General features: G+C 37.9%; 1 protein-coding gene across 1 annotated transcript in view; it reads right to left on the reverse strand.

Moving 5' to 3' along the window:
* MAN1A1 (mannosidase alpha class 1A member 1) overlaps positions 1 to 18,645 on the reverse strand; it is a 143,193-nt gene that overhangs the window by 13,698 nt on the left and 110,850 nt on the right. The window contains exons 6-8 of the mRNA XM_048297920.1: positions 15,397 to 15,520; positions 13,006 to 13,099; positions 9,366 to 9,481 (exon numbers count right to left, since the gene is read on the reverse strand). Of these exons, the coding sequence (XP_048153877.1) occupies positions 9,366 to 9,481; positions 13,006 to 13,099; positions 15,397 to 15,520 (334 nt within the window). The remainder of the gene's footprint in view (positions 1 to 9,365; positions 9,482 to 13,005; positions 13,100 to 15,396; positions 15,521 to 18,645) is intronic.

Consider the following 18,645-nt stretch of genomic DNA (forward strand, 5'->3'; position numbering starts at 1 on the left):
CTTGCCATGCTTTGTACAGTCCTGGGTCCCTGAGTGCTAGATAATACCTATACCAATGTGTATGTCTTTATTAATGGCATACTAGGTCACTAAGCATTTGTACCTAGACATGAAACCTGAAGTTTAAGAGCAGGATGGGAAGGAAGGGTTACGTCCCCATAGGGAAATGCTACTTGCTGTCTGCAGTGCTTTGGGTGTAGTTCTGGCAGGGAAATCAAGTGAGTAAAACAGAATATGTAGTACGGTGACAAAGATCCACCCAAGTGAAAAGCTCTGTCTGGTACAATTGATTCTGAATTTCGTACTTAAAATCAATTTATTTTTATTTTGATATAATTACATACTCATTTCAAGGGACACGTTTATTTGAATTGCAGGTCTACTGCAACTTGCTCCCCAACTACAAATAATTCCTTCCTGCACTGTTTTCAGATCAGGTAGAGGGAGGTAGCACTTCTCCCATGAGGAAAGGCTGACAGAATTGGGATGATTCATCCTGGAGAAGAGAAGGCTTTGGGGTGACCTAGTTGTGGCCTTCCAGTACCCAAAGGGAGACTACAAGAAAGATGGAGAGGGACTTTCTACAAGGGCATGTAGTGACAGAACAAGGGAGAATGGCTTCAAACTGGAAGAGGATAGGTTTAGATGAGATATTAGAAAAAAGTTCCTTCCTGTGAGGATGGTGAGTCACTGGAATTCATAGCCCAGAGAAGTTGTGGATGCCCCATCCCTGGAAGTGTTCAAGGTCAGATTGGATGGGGCTCTGAGCAAGTGAAAGCTTTCCCTGTCCATGGCAGGGGGATGGAATGAGATGATCTTTTAGATCCCTTCCAACCCAAATCATTCTTTAAGTCTGTGATATTTATCACTATGGAGATTATTATTTCTTCTTACTGTAATTAATATCCTCAATATAAACCAGTATACAGTATCTGAAAACAATCAAAAAAGCTAGAAGAATGTGGTCTTTGATTAGCTGAAAATACATCACTGAGGCATAATTGTTTGGAGCTGGTACACTTTTTCTTTTAAATAAATGGAAATTTCATTTCATTTCATTCCAGAATGTATTTCTGCAATTCAAATAGTAATTTATTTCTTTCCATCAGGTAGAGTGGAGAGACAGTGCAACAGAAAAGGCTGGAAAGAGAAAAAGTGGCTACAAATATATGTTACCAAAGGGAGCAATAGAAGATACTACCTGGGAGTGGGAAAAAAAAAACTGAAACAAAAAAATTTGAGACAACCTGATTTGAGGCTGTAGTGGACAAAAAAGGAGAGGGAAACTAAAGGTAAATAAACATTTTACAGATATTTAAAGAAATAAATTTACTACATGTAAAGCCGGTATGGCACACAATATGTCATGTACCCATAAACTCTCAGAGCCACAGTAACTTTTTACGGCTGATACAGTTCCTGGCAATTTTTCTTTTTAAGCTTTTACCTAAGGCTCTGCTTACAGATCTCACTGCAGTAAAGCCTTCAGCCAAATTACTTTTTTCTCCATCTTGTGGGAAATTATTCCTTTGATGCAACAACTGTATAAATGCTTGAGCACTCAATTAGAAATGCTAACAGTCCCTTTTACAGTTTGAATTGTTACTCAAGTGCTCCTTGTATTACTACTGGCATCTTTCTCATGAGTTTGCATGTTAAAATTATGCCCTTGCCTATCTGTCACAGTGAATGAGACATTAGGAATTGTTTCAACTACAGGATTGCAAACTGCACGCTGTGCCGGTTTGTACAAATTTGGAGGAAAAGATCCCCTGATAGAAAGCAGGTTACAACCACCCCTCCCCCACCAGGTTTGGGAAAAAATGAATTTTCCTCGAAGGAAAGTGAAAGAGATAAAACTATTTATTTAACAAACACACAGAAAAAGGATAATAATGCTAAATAATAGAACCTCTCTCTGTGGAGAGAAAAACCTGGGAAAATTTTAGGATCCTTCTGTAGGTAGCCTCTCTCCTCCTCCTCAGAGCTGGGACGGGGTGGGGCCCCCTCCTCCAGGGCCTCCACCTCGGTGGAAAAAGTCCCGATGTGTTCTGATGTTGAAATAGTCCAAAAAAGAAGAAGGGAAAAAAACCGAAGTCCCAGGAAAACAGAAGTTCAACTCTCTGTCTCCCTCCGGAGAAAAGGAAAGCTGAAAGCTGGCTGGAAAGCAAGCAAGCAGGGTGCTTCCTCCCGCTCCTGCCTCTGCTGAACGCAGAGAGAGTTTTACCTGTGCCCTTGAAACATGGAAACAAACTGCAAACTGCTTTGAAAGTTTTGCACGGTTTTGTCTCTCTCCCCTCTCAGGCTCAGTTTAAAGGCATAGAAAGGCACAAAATTAATTTCTGGGCATAGGGCAGCGATATGGGATACAAATCATAAAGTCACCCCAAGACACACATTTGTGTAATCTCTGTTATTGACAGCATAAAGGAGAAACTCTTCAGTTTTCCTAACCTGCTCTCCTCCCCCTCTCCCTCTTTGTTAAGGCAATATGTTTTGTGTTCTCTGCTTCTTAGCCTGTTCCTTAACCTATACATTATACTGCCAGTTCTTACCCTTGCTAAACTAAGCAGAACTGGACCCTCCTAATAAAAAAACCATTCTCCTCCATTCAGTTCTTCACTTCTTTAAGCTTTTCACACAGCTTAAATGATGTCTTCGCCACCCCCTCCATCCGTCCCTGACTTGATTTTGTGATTGCAAAATCCTTCGTTTACCCTTTGAGTTGTTTAAAATGTATTGTTTATAGGGAAACACAGAAGACCCAGAACTGAATCATCTCACTGTTCAAATGAGTTAAAAACTAATCAGTAAGCTTATTTTTACAGGTGTTCTCTTGGTGGATTACACTGACAGGTAACAAAAACACTAACTGAGCTGCCTGCAGAGCACAGGTGGAGGCTTCTCAGGAAAAATGATCTGCTCCTCAAGGCTGCTCAATTCTAAACAAACATGTGCCACAGAAGTGTTAACTCCGCTGAAGGAGCTGAGATAACAAATTACAAACCTCAAACTGCAATGTGATCCCACAGTTCTGCTACCTCTAGCTCTTAGGCATTTTACCCCTCCTTTTACAGTATCTTCTTAATTATGATTAATGAATTTCAATGATTACTGCTTTTTTAACAAAACCCAGGTGGTTTCATTTCCCACCTCAAGATGTCACTGTAGCTGGAGATAAAACTGCCCTGCAAGACAGTTCCATATTTCCATACCTTAATAAATTTGAAACTTCAAAAATATGATTCTATTTCTAAATTTCAAGGGTTTATAATGTCAGTTTTGGGGATAATTACAACTCTTCAGGCATCTTCGTAACAAAGCACCATAAATTATCTCAGTTCAAACTTTTAATATATTTTTCTTCCCCTAGGAATTTTCATAAACAGTATTTTGATGATTTGAAGCAACAGTGAGGATGAAAGAGAATTCTACCATGTAGTATTTCCAATAATTCAAAGATGTATAATGTCAATTGCTTATTTATTTATTTTCATATTTACAGCTTGCACCAGTACATTTTATTGCTTTGAAACAGCACACAGCAGCAGGTCAGGATTATTGTGGGTTTACATTCTGTGAGTTTCTAAGTAAATTGTCTGTTTTCTTGTGACTTTGTTGCTTCCCTTACATTTTCTCTGTTGAGTTGATCTAACGCAATAGATACTTTTCTTTCTCAACCTTTGCAAGTAATCAAATTTATCCTTTACTGAAAATTCCAATGAGTTTACTACAAAAAGTTTATTGCTGGAATAGGAAGTTCAAGCCCTTGTTACAAATAATTTAAATACTTCTGCCAAAGAAAACTGGCGTCTTATCCTGAGGTCCCCACTGCTGACTAAACTGAGCTTTAAAAATCAAAACTGAAATCTGAACACAGAAGAACTTTCATTTGTTTAAACACAGTATATAAGAAACATTTTGAAAGCACCAAAGCACTTACTGCTTTTGGACTTTAGACATGTTATGTAGACAAGCTTACATGTGCAATGAAATATGAGTGCTTATAATGGAGGTACCTAAATTTTTAAAATGGAATCATTGGCAAACATTTAACTACTGTGACACCTATTCATCTGATCACTAAAAAGATAAGTTCTACGGGAAAGCTGACAATTTACTTTTGTCTGAAAAAACACTATTTTTTCCCCTCTATAGATCTATTAGTGTCTCTCAAAACACCAGTGCTCTAGCATTAAATGTACTAAATGCTGTGTGTTACCAGAAGGATCAATTTATCCGTATTTTTAAAACAGTATTAATGGTGGTGGCATTAATCAAATCAAGTCACTCTCAAAATGTTACATTGTGCATGTTTTGAATACTCTAGGATAAGTATCTGTTGGTCCTGACAATTTTTTTTTGTTATCGGAAAAGGAAGGAAAAATAGCATGACTAGTAAGGACATGGCTGCTCTGACAAGAGCAAAGCCGTGAGCAAAAACCATACAATTTTTCTCTAGACTTTTCTAGTTAAAATCCTCCTTAAAAACTTCTAACAACCTTACAGCTTGCTGCTTCTCCTGACAGTCCATAAATACACTAAAATTTGAATAAATACTTTCTCTGGCCCAAAACTTAAGACACTGTGCAGTTATTAGTAAATTATTAACAATTAAAAAAATCTGCAGAAGCCTGTCTTTAGCCTTTATGCTTTCTTTATGTAAGCACTTGTAGAGAGTTTTAAAATTCTTGCTAAAGGGGAAATACAGTGAAGAGACTAACAAGGAGCAGCGAGTCCTCTGGACGTTCTCATCTGGTAAGTGTAATGAATCTTGTGTTCCTACATAATGCAGCCATACTATCACTATGTGCAGAACACCAGTGCAGCTGGATGATAAATATTTTAAACATGACAGCTGACAAAATGGCCTCTTTATTGAGCACATTTAAGTTACATTCAGTTAAGTTGCCTCCTGCCTCCTACACCAAAAAAAACCCCAAAACAAAGTATGCAGTGGGAATGCTGAGTACCAACTGTTTCATTCTAAGCTGGGCTGCTATTGCAGCATCCTGCCTGCCCCTTCATGTATTTTCTTCAATGCCAAGAAGTGCTCAAGTATTGAACGTTCAAGTCATTAATCATTTTTAGCTTTACCCAGTATGACAAACCATTATATTTGAGTTGTTGCAGTTCTCTCACTGTCCACATCAGTTATGCAGTTTTTAAGATCACTACGATCACAAAGCAAACCACTTCAAGCAGCTTAATGGAGACTGCAGTCAGCACAAACCAGCCAGCAGACTATCACCTCAGTTAAACAGATCCTCACGAAACTCCAGAGATGAAAAAGGCTTATCATGTTTTCAGTTTGCTAACAACACTTTGTTTTCCTTCTCCTTTCAATGAGAAAGGAGTCTCCATGGATTTGTTTAATTTATCTGAAAGGCTGAAAGCAAGTGCTCTGAAAAATATTCACTACTTAATGCTGACAGTTAAATATACCCCAAATACCCCAGTCAAAATCAAAGCTTCCCGTGGCAGTGTGCAAACTGAGTATATATCAAAGCTAGTCTACAAAGTTAGCAATATGCCAAAAAAAAAAAAATTAAATCCTCAAAAAAGTAATTTTATATATTTTCTGTCTGAATACTCAAAATCCTGAGGCAAAAAATTACTTTTTCCCATTTTGATACCCACAGAATTTTACTGCATTTACAGCATTGCTTAATTGTGCAACCCAGCCTAGCAGCAATTTGTGGAATGCTGTTGAAATCTGGCAGAGTGGCTGTGGCACTGCTTCTCAACACGTGTTCTTCTTTTGGCCACTTCCATTGTTTCTACTTCCATGTGCTATGTTCTGCAGAAATCACTTGTCTTTTTGTTAGGATCTTGGGAGCAGCTGTTACCCAGTAAGAAAGAGTAAACAATCTAAATGTCTAAAAGTGAACTAGTTACCCTGACTCCAGGTAAACCTGCAGAGAGCAGCTGCTTTACCTCACTAAAACCAAAGCGCCACCAAAGGCTACACTGAACTGAGCTGCATGGGAAGTGCTTCCCTCTTCCTGTGAAGTTCTTCTGGGATGAGTTACCATTCTCTTTACAGCCTCTTGATATGCTACTTCTCTAGAAATACACTGAGGAAGGGATGAAGGCAGCATCAGAGAGAGAGAATAAGTATATATAATATGCAGAAAGATTGCAGAAATGGCCGTAAATAAATGTAATGGGAAAAATTGGAAAAGATACCTGACCATCAGACACCAAGTGTGAGACTACCTATTTATAGCAATAGAGGGAAAATTGCCTTTCAGCTTAGAAAATGAGGGCTGACACATTTAAGAGGGGAGGATTTGATGTAGTTGCTTGTGACAGTGCTGTTGCTAGACTAGATATAAGTGAACCCACAAGTCCATTTTTGCTCTAAATTATCATGTTCTCTTCTAAACCTACTCAATTGTGTCTCAGAGATCAGCTTGTTAACTGAGAAGAGTAGGATGATTCCTGTCCTGGATACAGGCAAAGAGAGATAGATTATTCTATTGAAGTTATATCCTCAAAATATAGATAAAACCTGAATACACATTTGTTCTGTTACTAAATGTTGCATGCTATCCACCATTGAAAACAGTTTAAGAAGATCTCTTACTTCATGTACTATGTCAAGCAGGACATGATTTGTATTACTTTTCAAAAGAGAAAAAATAACTTACATTAAAAATATATTCACTCGTCTTTTTGTGTGAATTCTACAGTTTATGAATCCCTCTGATGGCCTTATACATTCATACTATGCTCTGGTATTCAAAACAAGACTATGTTGGTCCTTTTTCCCATTAGAAATAAACTCTTCAAATGGCTTCAGTCATATATGCATCCTCATGGCAAGCAGAAGCAGTTTTTAAATCTAGTCTGACATCTTAGTTATTGCTTTTAACTTAAGCCATTATATAATCTATAGGTGATACAAAAATTCTAAAGGAAAGCATTCCTTTTTTTAGTATGATTTACAGAACAATGTGAAAAATAACCCCTAAGCTCTATCTAAATAGATTTCAGCTTTTCACAGTGAACTATATAACTCACTATATATTTTCATTTGTGGTTTTTGGATAGCAGAAGATATTGAATTAGGCATCAAACCTTCACATCACTCTTTCAGAATTTGGTGGGTATGTGCTGGACTGAATGGCCAGGAATAATCATACTGTTCCCTTTGGCAAAGTCTGAAAAAGATTCTGAGAGCACTGGGGAAAATTTCTCTAAGAAAATACAAAGCAGACTCAGAATGCCCAAACCGTGCAGCCTTAGTCATAAAGAAAGACTGCAGCTTGTGCAGACACTTAAATCAGCTTTAATTTAGATAAGTAATGGATCGATAGCAATCAAGCCAGTATCAGGATGGATTTCAAATCAGGATAGTTACTCCAATGAAAAACCTGGCATCTCAGTGAGGCCCAACCATCCTGCAGTTTCTGTGAGGCTGAAACTTTGCTGCTGCTTCCTGAACAAGCTACTTTACAACATCAAGCTGCAATCCCTAATGCTGCACATACACTTCCAGCTTTGGTAGAGATGTACCTCAGTACAGAAAACAGACAACAGGAATGCCATCAATCAGAAAACACTGGAAATAGCATTCAGCCAGCAGCATAAGGAAATCTGTTTTAGTCAGGTCCTCCCACACACTAACACTCTCGTCAGACATGATGACTGGACTGCTTCAGAGCTAGTACTACTAAAAAATATTAAGAAAATAGATACTTTAAAACAGTCATATGCAGCAGAGCTCAGACCCTGTCACTGATATTGTCACATTCGGTAACACTGCTGAACAGGCAATTCTGCTCCTCCAACTGAAACCTGAGCAGGGAGAGCTGGTCCTGTAGTGTGGGGGCTGTCACCACTTCTGCTCCCTGCTGGGACCTCAATAAAAACCTGATGTTTTTAAACCAGTGGAAATAGAAGGCTAGAAGCAGCTTTGAGGTGCTTCAAAATGTCTTCCATGGTAAGATGAATTGATAATTTCACACACTTTGTTCTCTCAGTTTGGCTGCCAACCCAATGGCTGAGCTGTTACAACAGCACTGTTCTTATGTTACAGCCTCAAATGCACTCAAACCTAATTTAAGATCCACCTTTTGCTCTGAAGTTGAAACCACGCTAGCAGTGAAAATGAGGCTGACTGCATCCAAATCTGCACTTACAAAATTAAAGGCAAGATTTCCTTAGCAGAGGATATCTTGCTTGTCAAATTTATAACCACCAGGGATCACACCCTCCCTCAAACCTTCACACTTGACTTTCCTCTCTAATGAAAACAAAGATGGTTGCAATAAGCAACCATGGTTGTATTTTTTAATGCCACCACTTTTTGTGTACGGGAAGTAAAAGGAGAGTTATGACTTCCCTAGGGATAGTGTGTTTCCAGATATATGAAAGAATAAGCAGATGTTGCTTAGCATCTCAAAGCCTTGTCTACAGAGGCACTGTAGATATAGTTAATAAGAGATAAAATTCCTGGCTGTAGACAGCTTCCAGTCAAAACAGATGAAAGGATGGGGAAAAAAAGAAGGAATATTATTCTCTTTTTTAATATATATCTATATATATGTGAAAGCAAAGAACTGAGAAAACAGGTCATTTGCCCAGGACTGGAAGGAAAGCCTGTAAATAAGAATTTAAACTGAATACCTCCCAAGTCTCAATGTGGTGTCACAAACCCATTATTTCTCCCAAAACAGCACATTAAAGAAATACCATAAATAACAAAACGAAGTGCAGACCAGGAAGATCATAAATAAAATACCATATAGAAATATAAGTGTGAACAGTTCTGATTTTATAAAACTTTCTCTTGTGTCCAATTTAGCTGTTTCGCAGAAGCTGGCAAATATATGCTCTTGTACCAAAAAGTCATTGTGAAACAACCCCCCATTTTAATTTCTAATTATCTACCATAATACATTGATCCACGTGTGGACCACAGCCAAAACACTTTTCATGGCTGACACACATGAGAGAATTGAAACACAAGAGAGGAATTCCCTCCTGGATATAAAGGAAAAGGACAAGACTAATAAATACCTAGAGAAGACTCAGGAAAAAGAGTTGAACGTCTATCTGAGAGCTACTTGTAGATGCATTTTTTGTTGCTTATTTTATACTTGTCTCATCCAGAGACAGATGACTATATTGCAGTTAAAAAAATAGTTATACTTCAAAATTCTCCCCTTTCCCATAGTATCTGTATTCTTCTAGCACTTCCATTTGAAGAAGTTTTTTTTAAAACAGAAACTGATTCTTTAAAAAACATCCTGTGGTGGCAAATACATAAATCTCTCATATTGTGCTCAGAGCCTGTCTCTTTAGGATTATTACAGATTAGATTATTATAGAAGGGAAGATTTAAATGTCTTATTTACCTGAACAGCATCATAATACATTTTCTTGCCATCTTCATCTGTCTTGTCTGACATCAGCCATGCCTTGAGCAGATATTCATAAAAGCTATCCCCAAGCCCTCCAATGGAGACATGATCTTAACAGGGAAGAAAGAGATTGAACAGCAATTTCATCTTCAGCCAGGACAATAAAATACAATTACAGTTTGAAACAGTGTATTTAATGATCTATTTCTACATCATCTTTAATAAAGATAAGGCTGGAACCTCAGGAAAAACTTTACTGGTATATACAGAGAATTATTTCTTTTATTGCTATATTTTTAATCTAGCTAAAGCACCATAGTTATTTAATATCCACAATGTGCTACAGGAGATCACGGCAAAGAAAAAAGCAATTTATACATGTTAATTCTAATTCATGCAGTCTATTCCATACAAAACCATGTCAAACTAAGTTCTTTTCTTTATTCTAAAAAGGGGAAAAAGTAGGAAGTGCTCTCTGATTTGATAAAGGCTTTCCCTTCTTAATGTGCAGGCATTGGTCTTTTAGTCACTAACTTTTCATTTAAGTCACGTCATTAAAAAATGCTTTTAGCTCCTTACTGCAGAGTTGAATTTCATGTTATTTAGTGGTATTTCAAAATGCTGAGCAATATGTTTAAAAATAATACTACATTTCTGAACATCTGACTGCTCTCAGAACTCAGCAATGGTTTGGAAGGAAAAAAAAAAAAGGACTTCACCACATCTACAGAGGATGGTTCCTGTGATGCTGCTTTATTCTGCCCTATGCTTAGTATGTGAAACGATCTGGTACTACAGATGCTGTGATTATTCAGTTGCACAATTTAGGACATGACTCTGTAAACACTAACACCACACAAGCCAGTCATTCAACATCAGTTGCACCACTGATAGGAAATTTAGTGATGCTCTCAGCTGCTTGTACAAGATTGCACCCACTTGCTGTCCAGGAACCCAAAAAAATTCTTGGCAAAATTTTTGATGGGTTCTCATGATTTCAGCCTAGATCCCCATAATACATGAAATACTATAACTATACATACATGTGAAGTGTTTTTCTAAGCTCCGTTAAGTTAAGAACAGTAGCTAGAGGTTTGCTTTTGAAACTTCGTGCTGCCTGGTAAAATTAAGTGATTTGGCATTTATTGAGTCTTCAGTGAAAAATTTTCAATGTGCTTTACCAGGACTACTCATTTATAACCGTCAATATTACAGCAAAGGAAGGATCTACTAATTCCACTCAAAAAATCCAGGATGGAAATGTCATTACAGAGATCACACAGGAAGTCCCTGAGTCATATCACAAAATTCTGGCTATGAAAAAAGCAAAAAAAAAAACCTGCATGGGATGATCCAGACTTATAAAGCGAAATGCAGAAGGTTTAGTGGTACTGAGCTCACACTTCCTGACACCTAACTCTGATCTTAGCTTCAAAGTTATGCCCCTGTTGGTGGAATTCAAAAGAACACAGAGAATTTATTTTTATACTCCTTTGTATCTTCTCTCCCTGGAAGGCCTCCTCGCACCTTCCAGACAGGTTGCAAAGACATGCAAATGTAGAAGATACATATTTGTCTGTTCAAACTATATTAACAGTGTCCTTTTCCTCCACTAGCCTGTGACATGCAAAAAATAATTTAGTTTTCTGAATGTATCCTATCCCTTTGCCTACCAAATATATTCTACTACCAAACCTGGGTTTCAAATGGCTTTCTTTTCCCCTCCATCCTCTTTTGAATGAGACATATTGAAATTCTGGGAAGACCACACCATTTTTTAATTAAATGTTCATGATCCAAAAGGAAAAGAGGTTTCTTAAAACAATGAGAACATTTCCTATGATCAAAGGCTGATCTTTGAACAGCAGCATTTAAATGACCTTTACGGTTTCCTAAATAAATTACCATAGAAACCTCTGACATTTGCAAACTAAATAGCACAAGCAGAGTTTCATCAATAATAAGCCCTGTTATTATATACATTATTGCAGTAGACAAATCCAATTGATGCATGCTGCAGCAAATCACTGTCAGTTTACTGTCAAAATAACAAGGGCTAAATGAATTTACAGGAACAATGGCAGACATCCAGCACTGGCCTTCACAGCTACAGCACTTCTGGAGAAGAAATGTACAGAAACCATTCCTCCCTCCCCACTTGATGTTTGAGAGAAAATATTTCTGTCTTGTACCAGTTAAGGGTCTTGGTTGTTTGGTTTTTCCCTTCTGTTGTAATCAGCTGAAAACAGCCTAGAAAAGCAATCCCAAATAACACATCTTTCAAGTCTCACATTCTGATCTTCTCTGTGGGGAAAAAATTAGTTGATCAGTGTTGGTGAATGGAGGCAACTGATATGGAAGAGATGCAACAAGATGGAACTTGTCTCTGCTGCTTCAGCATGCCAGGGATAGACCTGCATCAACATCAGTGCTCATCATTCACAGGCACAGGAAGTTATTTATTTGTCAACACTGCATGCTGTTGGACAGCAAAGCTCATGTACGCTATAAATTTTTCTGTGCACACCAACAAAAACTGGCATTTCGTGTGAATGAGGAGTGCTTAAGATGCAATTATATTAGAAATATGGAAATAACAGAGGCCATAAGGCAGAGTAAGTGTTTTGACTGCTTTAAAATATATAAGGCAGAGCCACTAACTGCCTCAGCCACTAGAAAGATCTGCTCTCATGAAGCATCAAAAAGCTGCTTCTGTGGCTAACAGAAGCCAAGAAATGAGTTAACTGGACCTGGCTCACAGGTGCTGAGATTGTCTCTAACCAAACCCAGTGCCTATGGCTGTAGGATCAACATTTCCACTGGAAAATGTAAGGAAGAAAATAATAGAAAGACATGGACTTGCATGAATAGGATGGTGGCAGACTGAACCTAAACAGAAAAGTAGAAAAAGCAGTAAGGTCTCTAGAATCATGATCCTGCACACTGTGCAGGCTTTTGACATGGCGATCAGAGAAAGCAATGAACAACGAGAAAAGGCTCAGTCATCAGGAAGGGGCTAAGGAATTCAAGTAATTCAAGTATTTTATATACTTTTCCTTCTAATTTTGGTATCTTTAGTACTGATTCCAAGGGGATTATTGCCATGACACATTTCTGTTTAGTTTTCTTCCTCAGTTGGTGGCATTAAACTTCAACAGAAATCACAGCTGGTATTAACTGGAAAGACTTGTCTTACTACTTTTTTTTTCCTTCAGTGGAGGCACACAACTCTGAAAATGTGGAATTTGATTCAGACAAGCTGATAATGTTTCCTTACACAGCTAGTTCAGAGAGCACTTTAGATTTTTGAATAAGAGACTTCTGTAGTCCACAAATTCCTTTCCAAAGTCATACATATTCATACCTTTTCCTGCTTCCACAAGCCATACTGAAAGCTCAGAAGAACTGTATTAACATACAGCAAGTAAGATTATTATTTGTATATTTGTAGTATTTTTTACATTTTATAGAACCTCAGATACAAAGTGAGTTTCTATATCTTATATAAGTTCTTTATAAATATACACATATATATATATATATGTAAAACATGTAACAGTGACTGAAAGAAGTTAACAACTGCAAAGAGCACTTTGATAGACAGGTCATAGTACCAAAGACTTCAGCTACTTACGCTGGCCCCACTGGCCACTGCTGGGATTCAGGTAGTTGGGGTAAAGGCCCTCTGGCTTATCCAGTCGATTTAGAACTTTTCGGATATTCATTACCTAGCGGAAGGTACAAAGCACTGAGCACTGATCCATTTTCCCCACAAAATACAAGAGTGTAAATATGCCTAAAAATAGCCCTCCTGATCTTATTCAACACATACACCCAAACACCTCTGTGCAATCATATCACTATTGAAGAAGCTGGTATCATCATGCAGACAAGTTCCTGAAAACCTCTGGAGTTTCTGTGTCAACTGTCAGCAGTGAAACTACAAAACAGGAGCAAGCTCCAAAGTTCACGACTTGCCATGAAGAGTATCTCCCTTCTCCACAGGATACTGAAATTCACTGAGGCTATTTGCCTTAACTAAGCTCAGCTGCGTCAGCATTATATTCCTTGTATACCTAAATCAGAATTGCTATTAAGCTTAATAACAATAATTTTAAATAATAATTTAAAAATATTAAGTTTATCACCTAGTGCAGGTGTGGAAGTGAACTGTAAAGGAATTTTGCCTGGAAAGGAGAGCATGGCTGGAACTGACTGAGCTTTATACAACCAGCTAGCCCAGCAGCAGGGACCCAGGCAGCCCTGAGCGCTCTGCCGGCACTGCTAAGGAGCTCACTACAAATGAGATGCCTGGGGAAACAACTACAGTCCAGATGCTCAGCAGCTGGAGCCATCCAGCAGCACAATCCACTGCAGAGCACATGAAATGAGTTATACTGAATTTTAGAATTCACAGAAAAAGCAAATGTAGCAACTTGGGAGAATGAGGATCCTGAGTACTGCGGGCCAGAAATTGTAACAAAAGGGTACTGACAGCTTCATTATAAACCCAAGTGCCTAGAGACCCAGTGAAGTAGCTACTGAAAGAGAAGATAAATTAACTTATTCCAAGCTGCAGGAGGATTTCTGTTGTGGTACACAAACTGCCTCTTGCATCTTGACACTACTCATTGCCCAAATGCAGGCTGCAACGAGTCCTAGACCTCAATTAATGAGTTTTTCTATGAATACTTCCAGGCAAAGCTTATTCCAGTGCTTCGTCTTCTTTATCAAGTGTACCAGCCCTGGAATGGTTTGCCTTAGAGGTCTTTGGAATTGCAATCTCTTGGGGGTTTTAAGAACAGCTTACATAAACAGATTTTCAGCAACTTGCAGCTAGAGTATGATGCTAGAGCATGTGTAGGAGAACCATGGGCTAGGATTTTTAAAATACACACTTTCATTGTCTCGTAGTAGAACAGATGTTATGCATTAAATTACCATAAAAGTCAAAAGAAAATTAACTTACATTGTCAATTTGTTTCTGGCTATTCCTCAGTGCTGCCACTCCCTCCCCATTCACTCCCCCTCCTCAGTTCAAATTTAAGAGAAACTGTCCTTAAATTTACCCCTAAATACATGAAAATTGATAGGAGTTTGCTTCACAAAATTTATTCCAATGCTGACAATGCTACTCCTGCAAAGCCACTCAGTCCTTTCCTAATAATAATTTTAGATGTGACTATGGCTTTTAGACCTACTGCTAAACATTTGGAGTCTCATCAATAATTAGATTAATAAGTTGATAATATCAACTTAATAATAAATAAGTTGATACAATGGGGCAGCTGCAGTAAGAATACAAAATCAAAACAAGTCTAAGTTTTAATTAGGAAATAAAAAGAAGATAAATGCTAAAGTGTATTATGAAGAACAGGACTTGCTGGCTACTAGTACATCAAAAAGCAATGCAAAATTGTTTAGGTGGGAATTGAGGGAAGGAGGAGTTCTTTCCATGGCTCATGTAAATAGAAAGTATCCAGAAGACAATGTTATCAAATTTTGGAAGAGTTAGTATGCATAACAACGGTTTTGTCTAAGCATGTGACTTTTTTTCCTTCCCCAAAGAGAATTCAAAGTATATTTCTGATAGGTCAGTGCAACGGAAGGGCTTTCTAACCTCACTGACAGAATTGATATTATACAGCAGTATGAAGAATAAACTTGTTGAAATCATCATGGTGCTTTGCTTTCTCTAGACATCAGCTATTATCCTGAATATAATGTCAGGTTTTGCTTACATCCCATTAAGTAAAGAACTGAAGAAAGCTCTACAGTCTGATTGTTTCATGTGATACTAATTTAGAACATAAACAGAAATTAAACGTTTTATGGGGCCATATAGAAGAATATACATCAGAATAATTTCGGAGGAGATTTTTGACTTTTTAATACAAAAACATGCCAAGGTGATTACAGAAAATGTGACAAATGCTTACAACTGAGGAAAATCCAAATCTTTCCCCATTCATATTATGAATATGCGATTTTCTTTTACAACATGATTTTGACAGAGCAGTCTAACCTTTTCAGCAAAGACAGGGTTTCCAGACAGGTGGCTCAAATGTACAAACTCCAGATGCAAAGTCCCAAATTCTGCCAAAATGCTGCTCCCGCCAGAGGCCCACGGCCAATTTCGACCGATTCCACTAAAACGGGGCGAAGAGAAAGACAGAAAATAATCATGAGCATCTATAAGGCAATGCTAATGAAATGTAATAGGCAGTAGCTATACCATTACCATGAGAAGATAATTAATCTACAATGTACTTTATATACATGTAAGGAACCATGCTTCAGCAGCCTTCCGTGATTTCACCACAGGACCTTGAATTACGTCAGTCCAGCTCTGCTTAGGCTGTAAAGTTGCTTCTTGCAACAACACAGTCTTTTAGCTCACAAATGTCTCCAATTCAATAATCACTGTATCATTTCATTGCAGAATATCATGTTTAAAGACACGACGAAAAGCCACTATGAGAAAACATTCTCATACTTTGCTTGTTTTCCCCTGTACTTAACACAGCACTCTCCAATTCTAACTCTAATTTCTACAGTGTAACTGTTTATTAACTTAAAATAATGCATATCTACAGAAGAGGCTTTGAGTTACAAGTAATGCATGCAGCATATCCTTCCTAATACATGAGAATTTAATAGGGTAGGATAAGTATGTATTGTCTGTCTGGGCACTCTTACCAGGATGAGGAACTTCAGTTTTAATTACGACCTAAAGATACTTCACAGCAAAATTAATGTTAGGATTTGTGTTGAGAATAGAGAAAAGCATATTTGTTGCTAAATCCCCACTAGAAACTAATGCTAGTTGAGACTCGGGACCGCAAGTCTACTAAAGTTTCATTACAAAAAGGTGGCTTTGTTTTTCCCCTTGAAATTTCCAGCAGCAATATTCAGAAAAAAACCCTGAAATTAAAGAAAAGCCAGCCAATATTCCAGAGCATCTAGGGGAATAACGACATATTGGATGGGAATATTATTAGGATAAGTATTACATATAAATACACTTATTAGGTACGGAATGTATTCCTCATTTCCAAGTTGTAAACAGCATTAAACACAAATGCATCCATATATAAATAAAATTTTAATTTTACTTTTACACATAAGCAGCCACTACAGTCATCAATTAGCAGTTGATAATAGGGCATTCTTCCTGAGTTAACATGTGACTCAAAAAACCCAAAACCAGCAAAAAACCCAAAAAATCATGATGGAAGTTCTCAGATATGTTAAGAGCTCATCTTCAAAAGATCATCTATAACTGAAGTTTAACCAATACAGGGAAATTAAGACTCCATTAAATCAATTTCCCCATTAACTATATTAACACGGTATTCTGAGACTTCTGCCAGATACACACAATAAAACCAAGTCATTAAACTTTAAAAGCAGAGAAAAGGCATAGAGAGCACAAAGGAAAGAGATCTGATGAGGCTCCCCTGGTTGACCGTAAAGGAGCAAGAGGCTGGGACACACGGAAGTCCTCTGATGTAAATAATTGCCCAAAAAGTGTTTCTAATCTTCATAGCTGCAGACCAAAATCAATGACACAATGAAATCAGGGTACTGCAAAGATGCACACAATCCCAATTTGATATGGTACTTGTGTGACTGAAACAGAACACAAGTTTCATGGGATCTTAATATCTAATTTTAAGAGCTGTATTACAAAGATTAGTATACTTTTTACATAATGAAGAGAAACCCCACACCTGTTTTACAAGTCTGCACTTCAATCTACTGTGGCTTGGAATTTTTTTGAACGGTAACATGAAAGCATCAGATATTACAGAAAATAGGATCAAGGCGAGTACTGCAGACAACATGTCTGGAAGCCTCTTCTGTACGGTCTGAAGAGCTTACAGACTGGTTATTCACCCAAGAACAGACCCCATCTCTGGTACACACCACCTCAAGTTCTAACTGCTGACTTCTAGACGAAAACATCTTGTTTCCAAATAACTCAGATTAAAAGAGCTGACACATAAAGCTCGCAGTAAGAAAAAAAAAAAACCCTCGGAATTTTGAAAAGTTACCATGTTATGGTGCAAATGGAAAAAGCACACGTGCTTTTTTCTATCAAGTTTCTCAATCAATCTCAAAGTGAAAACATCGAGCTGTTCCTGCAGCAAGGCATCAACCAAAATTGACAGAAAATGTAATAGAGTCCCTACTTGCACCCCACCCCAGTGTCTGCTGATATCAATACAACCTGCCAGAACACTTTGATGTAGTGTGTTTTGTTAACAAGGAGAATTTCCAAACACAGCTGTCAAAAGGATTTCTGCATGCAGCAATGTGTTTTGCCATGAGTGGAAGATTCTTCTTGTTTAAGATGGTTTGAAAATTACAAACTTGCATTCTTTACTCTTAATGTAAAAAAAAGTAGAAATAAACATCTGTGTTACATCTTACGTACTATTTAATGTAGCTTTCATTTTTTTCAGTTGGCTCAGCTGGTTAGAAAAATAAGGCATCAACATATTTCTGGTAAATCTGCAAAATAACAAGTTTATGTGTTGGTTTAGTGTCAGACATGAGCCCTGTCAAAACTGACAAGCTCATTCAGTAAGTGGTAGAACCCAGGATTTGCACTTCAGTCCCTCAACTATTTTTCATGCAACCTTCAGCTGCGGATGTCTGGTATTCTCTCATATCATAGAATGGTTTGGGTTGGAAGGCACAGCAAAAATCATCTGGTTCCAACCTCCCTGCCACAGGCAAGGACACCTTTCATTAGACTAAGTTGCTCAAAGCCCTGTCCCACCTGGCCTTGACTGCTTCATGTCACAGCTTCTCTGGGCAACTGATTCCAGTGTCTGCCCACTCTCACATTAAAAAATTTCCTCTCAGTATCTAATCTGAACCTAATCTCTTTCAGTTTAAAGCCATTCCCCCATGTCCTATCACTAACTGCCCTTTTCAAAAGTCCCCCTCAGCTCTCTTGCAGACTCCTTTAGGTATGGGAAGGCTACTGTGAGGTCTCTCCAAAGACTTCTCCAGGTTGAACAGCCCAATTCTCTCAGCCTGTCTTCACTGGATGGGTGCTCCGGCCCTCTGATAATCTTCGTAGCATATCTTTCATCTTTGGGAGCAACAGAACAGGTAAGTTTTCCATATTCCCTCACACTAATTGGAACACTCACAGTAGTGCTTCTGATTCCATTTACTCCATCCTTATTTTAAGATGATAGTCCAGTGTGCACTATGTAGACAGTCAGCTCCTCAAGAGACATTACTAGAGACCAGGAAA

The sequence above is a fragment of the Corvus hawaiiensis genome, chromosome 3, assembly GCF_020740725.1.
Source record: "Corvus hawaiiensis isolate bCorHaw1 chromosome 3, bCorHaw1.pri.cur, whole genome shotgun sequence".
Classification (NCBI taxonomy): Eukaryota; Metazoa; Chordata; class Aves; order Passeriformes; family Corvidae; genus Corvus; species Corvus hawaiiensis.